The sequence below is a fragment of the Podarcis filfolensis genome, assembly GCF_964270895.1.
Source record: "Podarcis filfolensis genome assembly, chromosome: 17".
NCBI classification, from domain to species: Eukaryota; Metazoa; Chordata; class Lepidosauria; order Squamata; family Lacertidae; genus Podarcis; species Podarcis filfolensis.
The window spans coordinates 4,942,009-4,950,846 of NC_139621.1; the positions used below are offsets into that span (position 1 = coordinate 4,942,009).

General features: G+C 49.6%; 1 protein-coding gene across 1 annotated transcript; it reads left to right on the plus strand.

The window, feature by feature from the left end:
- Window positions 1-59: 59 nt before the first annotated feature.
- APEX2 (apurinic/apyrimidinic endodeoxyribonuclease 2) lies at window positions 60-7,563 on the plus strand. The gene is made up of 6 exons (XM_083593532.1): window positions 60-224; window positions 1,377-1,460; window positions 1,841-2,021; window positions 3,007-3,153; window positions 3,910-3,979; window positions 5,937-7,563. The coding sequence occupies exons 1-6, from the start codon at window positions 104-106 to the stop codon at window positions 6,930-6,932; spliced, it is 1,599 nt and encodes a 532-aa protein (XP_083449658.1). The 5' UTR covers window positions 60-103; the 3' UTR covers window positions 6,933-7,563.
- The last annotated feature ends 1,275 nt before the right edge of the window (window positions 7,564-8,838 follow it).

An 8,838-nucleotide genomic window follows, 5' to 3' on the forward strand; every position in this document is an offset into this window, starting at 1 on the left:
CCGGAAGTGAGGCCCTGCTTGCTTTTTCAAACGCCTCGCCTTGGCGGCCGGAAATGACGTTTCTCAGAGACTTCCGGTCGCTTTCCTCGCCCCTGAGGCGGGGATGAGGCTGGCGAGCTGGAACGTCAACGGGCTCCGGGCTGGGTTGGGACCCGCGGGGCTGAGGCCGCTCCTGGACTCCCTGGGGGCGGATGTCGTCTGCCTGCAAGAGACCAAGGTCACCCGTGAGTCGACGCGAGGAATACGCGTTCACACGTGCATACGCAGAATCATGTGCCTTTTCCCACCTGTCCCCAGCTCACAAGGGGTCATGGTGGAGATTCCTAGTTTCGTTATCAAAAGCAAGATTGCTCAAAGTTGGGCACCTGACCCTACTTTTGTCATACTTTTTGGTATTTTGGTAACCTGAAATTGGGTGTGGGACAGGTATCAGAATGGGTTAAAAAGACGTGTCTGACACCCCTCCAACATTGACAGGTGGGAAAGGCAGTGCCAACTACAGATGAGAGGCAAAGGGTCATGATGCAGGGCTGCAACATGGTGAGATATATTTCCTTCCTTGAGAGAAACATTTGGGAAAGGGGTACCCTTTGCCTAAGGGACGCGGGTGGCGCTGTGGGTAAAACCTCAGCGCCTAGGACTTGCCGATCGTCAGGTCGGCAGTTCGAATCCCCGCGGCGGGGTGCGCTCCCGTCGTTCGGTCCCAGCGCCTGCCAACCTAGCAGTTCGAAAGCACCCCCGGGTGCAAGTAGATAAATAGGGACCGCTTACTAGCGGGAAGGTAAACGGCGTTCCGTGAGCTGGCCACGTGACCCGGAAGTGTCTTCGGACAGCGCTGGCCCCCGGCCTCTTAAGCGAGATGGGCGCGCAACCCCAGAGTTGGACATGACTGGCCCGCACGGGCAGGGGTACCTTTACCTTTACCTTACCCTTTGCCTAGGATTAGGATGAGGAACCTGTGGCCCTCCCATGTGGTTGGACTACAGTTCCATTAATCCCTGACCATTGATTTAGGCTGGCTGGGGCTGATGGGAGTTGCAGTCCAACAACACCTGGGTGGCTGCAGATTCCTCCACCTCTGCTCTAGGAGTAAAGCAAGGGAGAGTGAGGAGTCAAAAGAGAGGAAGGGACAAATCTTTTACAGTGTTGGTGGAAGACATCCATTAAAAATCCTGCCCCCCCTTGCAAAAAAAATCTGGATAAGCTACATTGCTGAGAGAACCTGCATTGCTGTGACCACATTGCTGGGGTAACCTGTAACCTTTTGCACGCTAGAAAAAAACCAACAACAGCAAAGAGAGTGAAATTTTAAAAAAATGGTTTTCTGGTGCCATGTCTCCAGCCTGATGGCTTTCCAAATTCTGTTTTGTTCTCAGGGGACCTGCTGGAGGAGCCATTGGCAATAGTGGAGGGCTATAACTCTTATTTCAGCTTCAGTCGCACCCGCAATGGCTATTCAGGTTAGTGGACAGTAGCAAAGGGGAATCAGCCACCTCTCAGGTTGCCAATGTCTCAACATACTCCTGTAGCTGTGTCTTAAGTGGTGACTTCATCTGTCACTTTCAGATGGCATTGATTTGCCTCACTGCCTGAAAAATATCCCCTGCTTTTTACCGCCAATCAAACCACCATTATTTATTTTATTCTGTTGCATATAATTTGCATACCATTTGATTTTTTTATAAACCCCACCAAGTGATGTACAAAGTGGTGTGCCTTACCTCTGTAAGGTACAGAGGTTTCAATTTGTTTCTTTCTCTTGTATCCTGGATAAAATAGATAGCTTTATAGCCCACTTTGAGAGCCCAGAACAAACTTTCAGTCTCTCTTTGTCTTCCAGGTGTTGCAACGTTCTGTAAGGTCAGTGCCACCCCAGAGGCAGCTGAAGAAGGCCTGTCTGGGCTGTTTGCTAAGCACGATGGCGCAGTTGGTTCTTATGGAGAGACGGAGGGCTTCACAACTGAGGAGCTACAGGCATTGGACAGTGAGGGCCGGGCTGTGATCACCCGTCACCGTATTTGGTAGGAACAGGAAGGGATGGGAGGGTCTGCAAAAAGTTCCTGTTATTGCCATTGACAGAGTTGTGAGCCAATGACAATGCTTGGTAACTGGCAGCGGTTGTAGTCGAGAAAATTGTGGTCTTAAGAGTGTGAGCCAAGAAATGCCCAACTCAGATCTAACCCTCAAGGATAAATTTATTACAGGGCCTGTCACCTTGCTCTCAACTCTCCATTTGTGATCCTGGCTAATAATAACAATAATAATTATAGCAACTTTACAGGGTTGTTGTCAAGGAGAGTTGAAAAGAATGTGTGTGTAAGAGACAACAAGTTTCCAGGATTTTTCAGATTTTCCTGGCCAGCTAAGAGGGCTAGGTGCTTTCCTTTTAATTTGAAGCAAAATTGAGATTTTTTGCAATTTTGCATCACATGCTGGGTTACACATTGAGGTAGGTAAAGTTGAAGGACCCCTGGGCAGTTAAGTCCAGTCAAGCTTGACTGTGGGGTGCTGCGCTCATTTCACTTCAGGCCGAGGGAGCCAGCGTTTGTCCGCACACAGCTTTCCGGGTCATGTGGCCAGCTTCTGGCGCGACAGGACACTGTGACAAGTGCCAGAGCACATGAAAACCCTGTTTACCTTCCTGCTGCAGCGGTACCTGTTTATCTACTCATGCTGGTGTGCTTTCAAACTGTTAGGTTGGCAGGAGCTGGGACAGAATGAATGCCACACTGACACCACTGCAGCCATAAATATTTTTAGAAGTATGCAGAATGTTTCCAACCCTGGCTTTAGGAGCAGACTGCTGATTGCCGAGTGTTCTTTCCATTTTAACCCATGGAATTTCATGAGCATCCTCAGCCTTGATAGTGGAATTTCCTAAACCTGTTGTGAAGCTCTTAATGGGTCTGTGTCTATAGCCTGTCCTAGCCAGCCATGAATCAGTGAGCTTGAGCCATTAGTAACTGAGGTGTGACAGCATTGATGTGCTTTGTCCTTTCACTGCAGCACTTCAGAACAGCAGGAGACCACGCTGACAGTCATCAATGTGTACTGCCCTCGTGCAGATCCTGAAAAGCCAGAGCGTGGGGACTTCAAGCTGCGTTTCTATCACCTCTTGCAAGCTCGGGCCGAGGCACTTCTCAGAGCTGGAGGGTATGTGTCACTCCTCTCATTGGCTCAGTGCAGTCCTAGACATGCTTATTCTGGGGCTTACTCCCTAGTCAAGCCTTTGGTGCTCCAGTCCCTTCCAGTGTTTTGGACTCCACCTCCCATCAGCCACAGCCAACACTGGTGGAGTAGTTAGAGCAAAACTGCTGGAGGGAGCCACGTCAGTGAGCCCCACTGAGTTCAGTGCTACTTATTCCAGAGCAAGCATGCAAAGGATGCCCTAGTTAACTTTGCATGAGATCGCACTGTTGTAAAAGGTCCAGGCTGTGAAACTCCTGGTGAAGTTTGGGGCACACAGATGAGTGCCCCAAACTCAGTCGGCTATTCTCCAGAGGGGTAGCCAATGTGGTGTCCTCAAGAAATCATTGAAACTCCAGCTCCAGCCAGCCTGGGAAATGGTCAGGGGTGATGTAGTCCAGCAACAGCTGGAAGTCAGCAAATCAGCTACCCCTGGGTCCAGTCACTGTTGTCTCTACCTCCACCCTCATCTCCAACGTGGGAAGAATACTGAGCTGTACCATAATTGCTGCAAATACATGTGAGGAACCTTGAGAAAGTCAAAGAGCCCAAATGAATGATGCTGATGATATTTCATTGCCTCAGCCGTTATCCCTTCCCTGTCCAAGCCAGCTTCCAGTCCACCAACCTTCTCTGATGGAGTCAGGACTGTTGGGATGAGTGGGACCTTGCTGTCTTGCCTCTTTGCCTTGCGACTCATGCACATTTCCTCTCTCCGTCTAGCCATGTGGTCATCCTGGGGGACATCAACACAGCACACAAGCCTATTGACCACTGTGACCCGGGAGATCTGGTGAGCAGGCTGCCCACTTTATGCAGCTCCCTTTACACTCTACAGTACAGGGCCTGGCAGTGCTGCTGCAGCAGCGGCAGCAAATCTGTTTCTCATAGGCATGCACAGAGTTGGGTGGGGAGTCCTGACACATAGGAAGCTGCCTTACTCTGTGTCAGATCCTTGGTCCATCTGGTTCAGCATTTTCATCACTGACTGGCTGCGGCTCTGGTTTCAGACTGAGGGCATTCAGACGGAGACCTTCCCAGCCCAACCTATCTTGAGATGTTGGGGGTTGAGCCTGGGACCCTTTGGCATGCAAAGCAGAAGCTCTGCCACTGAGCCCAGCCCTTCCCAGCGTGTTTAGGGATCATGAAGTCTGCAAGGTGTGCTTAGAGGGTGAGGAACAGTGAGACAGATTCCCTTACCCACTCCAGGGAAGAAAGGCTGTGATGGTGGGGAGTATGTGAGTGTGGGTGAATGTGTGCCGCTTTACAGATTTGAGGTACAGATGTGTTAATAGTTTATTTATTACTTTATTCTTTACTTATTGTACTTATATGCCACCTTTTCTTCCAAGGAGCTCAAGGTGGTGTATGTGGTTCTCCACCTCCCCATTCCATCCTCACAACAACCCTGTGAGGTAGGTTAGGCTAAGAGATGGTGTCTGGCCCAAGGTCTCCTGGTGAGCTTCATGGCTGAGTGGGGATTCGAACCCTGGTCTCCCAGGTCATAGTCCAACACTATCCCACGGGTAGGCAAACTAAGGCCAGGGGACCGGGTCTGCTGCACAGACGGAATCAGCATGTTTTTACATGAGTAGAATGTGTCCTTTTATTTAAAATGCATCTCTGGGTTATTTGTGGGGCATAGGAATTCGTTCTACTTTTTTTTCCAAAATATAGTCTGGCCCTCCACAAGGTCTGAGGGACAGTGGACCTGCTGAAAAAGCTTGCTGACCCCTGCTCTAACCATTACAGCACACTGGCTTAATAGTTGTGGATATTGAGTGAGTGGAGTTCTGTGTTGTGGAGCTGGATGCTTCATTTATCACAGAATAATAATAATAATAATAATAATAATAATAATAATAATAATTTTATTATTTATACCCCGTCCATCTGGCTGGGGATGGAGACGCTTCTTCGGGTACACTTTAATTTTTATTTTACATAGTCTTACTTGCAAACCAATTTGTGATATTTTCTGATGAAAAACAGTATATACATACTTTAAATAAATTAATAAATAGGCATGGCCAAAGTTGGGGATGATGTGAGTCGTTGTTGGGGATGATGCGAGTCTGCAGGGCTGCAGGTTAGTTGCCCCTGTGTTTCAGGATGGTTAAAGGTAAAGAGACCCCTGACCATTAGGTCCAGTTGTGGCCGACTCTGGGGTTGCGGCGCTCATTTCGCTTTATTGGCCGAGGGAGCCGGCGTACAGCTTCCGGGTCATGTGGCCAGCATGACTAAGCCGCTTGTGGCAAACCAGAGCAACGCACAGAAACTCCGTTTACCTTCCCGCCGGAGCAGTACCTATTTATCTACTTGCACTTTGATGTGCTTTCGAACTGCTAGGTTGGCAGGAGCTGGGAACGAGCAACGGGAGCTCACCCCGTCGCGGGAGTTCGAACTGCTGAACTTCTGATCGGCTAGTCCTAGGCTCTGTGGTTTAACCCACAGCGCCACCCGCATCCCTTGATGCAAGGGTTACAAGAAACCAATGCATAGACAGCATTTGAAAGCACTATGGAAATCTTAATTTGTGAAGAGGCTGCATCCTAATGTTTTAATGTTGCATTTTAATCTTTTTAAAATTGTATTTTAATCAACTTGTTTTTATTATTGGTTGTTAGCCGCTCTGAGCCCGGTCTTGGCTGGGGAGGGCGGGGTATAAATAAAATTTTATTATTATTATTATTATTATTATTAATAATAATAATAATAGCACTTAACGCTTCCACCACTGTCACCTGCAGGAATCCTTTCAGGAGCATCCCGGGCGCCGCTGGCTGGACAGTTTTCTGTGGGAGCCACACAAGGATTCCCAGGATGGGAAATGCTTTGTCGACACGTTCCGTTTTCTGCACCCTGGTCAGAGTGACGCCTACACCTGCTGGTGCAACGTAACCGGTTCCCGGCAGCTCAACTACGGCACCCGCATTGACTATATCCTGGCTGATCGTGCGCTAGCATTGTCAGAGCTGCAGGATGCTCAGCTCATGCCAGACGTCTTTGGCTCCGACCACTGTCCTGTGCGGGTGGCGCTTAGAAGCATCTGCCTGGGGGCACCCCGCTGCCCACCTCTCTGCACCCGCTTCCTGCCTGAGTTTGCTGGCACCCAGCAGAAGCTCAGCCGCTTCCTCGTGAAAGTGGAGCGGACCAGCCTGCCAGAGGAGAGGGGGCAAAAACGGGGCAGGAGGGAACCAAGTGTTGCAGGGGGTTCCAAGAAGAGACAGGTGGGTCCACCACAGAAGGGGCAAGGAGATTTGCGAAGCTTCTTCAAAGCTGGAAACGGCCGGCCTAGGGCCACCACCGACAGTGCCAACTATCAGTCTGTAATGAAAACGAGGACAGCAGAAGATTCTGGGGTGGAACCTCCTCTTGACGCTTCTGGAAGGATGGTTGTTGAGCATGGGATGGAGGAAGTTGCTGGTGGGACCCAGCCATGCACTGGGAGTTTGAGAGAGGAGCCCACTCTGGGCACGGCCAATGGAGAAGCTCTGGATTGTGGGAAAGGCTCGGTCCCCTCTAGTTCAAACCAGTCCGCTGCCCTGTGGAAGTCCCTGCTGCCAGGCCCTGCTCGCCCGCCTCACTGCAAGGCCCATGGAGAGCCCTGTGTCCTGCGGACAGTGAAGAAGCCGGGACCAAACTCTGGGCGGCGCTTTTACGTCTGCGCCCGGCCTCTGGGGAAGCCATCAGATCCCCGCTCCCGCTGTGACTTCTTCCTGTGGGCCAGTCGGGGGAATCCTTGAATTGAGAGGAGAACTGAAGTGAGAGGACGTTAGAGGCACAGTGACCCCTAAGTGGAAAAGAAGGGGTTGGTTTCTAATGGAAAGCATCCTGGATGTCTCGCTGCCTAAGAAGAGAGGGGAAGGCAGATTCTGTGGCAGAGTGAGGCCTAGGCTTATTGCCGGGGGGGTCAAAGAGGTCAGGCCCCAAGTTTCCATGGGATCTTTTTGGACTGTGCCAGTAGAAGCCTACTTTTGTACCAGAGCACGTTGGGAGTTTTGAGGTCTTTGATGCCAGACCCTGCAGACAGGAACATTGTTTAAAGAGGAAGAAATAATTGGTTTTATTATTAAATCGACAGTTTTACGTGCTAGGACTAACACAAGCTTTGGGAATACTCACACAGACTACCCTGACTTGTGATGAGCATTTTCTGGATTCATGCACACCAAACCTGCAGTTAGGCTCTCTTTAACATTGGGTGGAGAGGTGCTCTTGAATGGTGCTCTTGCAGCAAGTTGCTCTTTTCCCTTAATTGCCCTCCCCATAAACCCCTGTAATGACAATGATGGGAGGTGATTCATCCTTATTCAGGCAGGGGGGAATCTTATCTTTTTTTTACTTTTGATAAAATAAAGATGTTGAAAAAGAAAATCCCTAAGTGTTTGCTCTGTGGGAACAGGGAAAGTTGGATTTCTTATGTTCTCTGAAAAGAGAGTTGGGTGATGCTGAACAGGAGTTAGGGTTTTGATTCTGAGGAATGGCAGTGCTGTTTTGGCACTCCTGATCATAGCTGTCAACCTTCCCTTTTATTTGTGGGAAATTCCCTTATTCCAGCGCCGTTTCCCGCTGCTTCCCGGATTGTTAGATATCCTGTAGACTGTCCCTGGGACAGGTGAGGCTGCTGATGCCTTATTTTCAAATCTGAAAGTTGACAGCTATGCTCCCGATCCCTGTGGCATAAACTGCCCTGAGTGCTTCAGCTGTTGTGATGACAAAGGGATTAAGCCCAGGCCTTGCAGATTAGCACAACTGAGTTCATATTGCCTGTACAGGATTGCTTTGGGGCAAAAAGGTGCGTCTTGCTTCTCTATCTGGGAATAATGCATGAAAATCCCTGCTGGCTGTCATTTGGATTGCAAGACATGGAACTTTCCCCTTTCCATGGGTTTCAGTGTGTGTGCTTAGGGAAAGTGGAGCCCTCTGCTGACCATCCCTGGTACTACTAGCATTATGCCTTAAAGGGGAAAACCTGAATTGCCATTTGCTCCAATTCAGTGGTTAAAAAATGGGTTTCTCAAGGAAAATGGCTAGGGGTTGGGGGAAACACTCAGACATGGGCTATGAAAGTGCAAACCTGTGCCTAGAAAGCACAGGGCGAAAGGTAAGTGTGGACAAACCCTATGTCAGGTATGGGCAGGAGGTAGATCAGGAGCTTATCTGGAGATTCCTGGAAATTTTGTAGTAAATCAGCAAAGATTTCTGACTCCCAATTTGGTAGCACCAACCAAAGGGCTTCTCCCCACTCCCTGCCCCTCTTCTACATTAGGCTATTGAAATTCCAACAAGAACAAAATCTTAGGAGGAGCCCTGGAATGAAAAGAATGTTGAGCTCAACTTTGGTGCTGAAAACAAATTCCTATTCCTCCATTCTTGGTGTAAGCCTGCAGATGAGCAAGAGACTTCAAGGACATGTTCCATTCAGTAAAAAAAAATGCTCAAAGAAGGTGCAGAGCAGGGCTGGTGGAGAGTATGGCCTGGGGAGAATCTGGGGAGCCAATAGGATTGGAGGGCCGCATTCGGCCCCTTGGCTTTCAGTTCCCCACAGAGGCCTGTGCCTTCCCCTGTTCTGCTTGCCCCCTAGAGAAGCCCTGCCCATTTGGATACTTGAATTCCATGAATGTGGGAGGCAGCGAAGGAGACACAGCA

Bases quoted from the DNA above. Each gene is read 5' to 3' on its own strand.
- APEX2 (XM_083593532.1), top strand. From the start codon at position 104: ATGAGGCTGGCGAGCTGGAACGTCAACGGGCTCCGGGCTGGGTTGGGA. The intron at 225-1,376 runs GTGAGTCGACGC...TTTTGTTCTCAG, and splicing joins GCAAGAGACCAAGGTCACCC to GGGACCTGCTGGAGGAGCCA. The intron at 3,154-3,909 runs GTATGTGTCACT...CTCTCCGTCTAG, and splicing joins GCACTTCTCAGAGCTGGAGG to CCATGTGGTCATCCTGGGGG.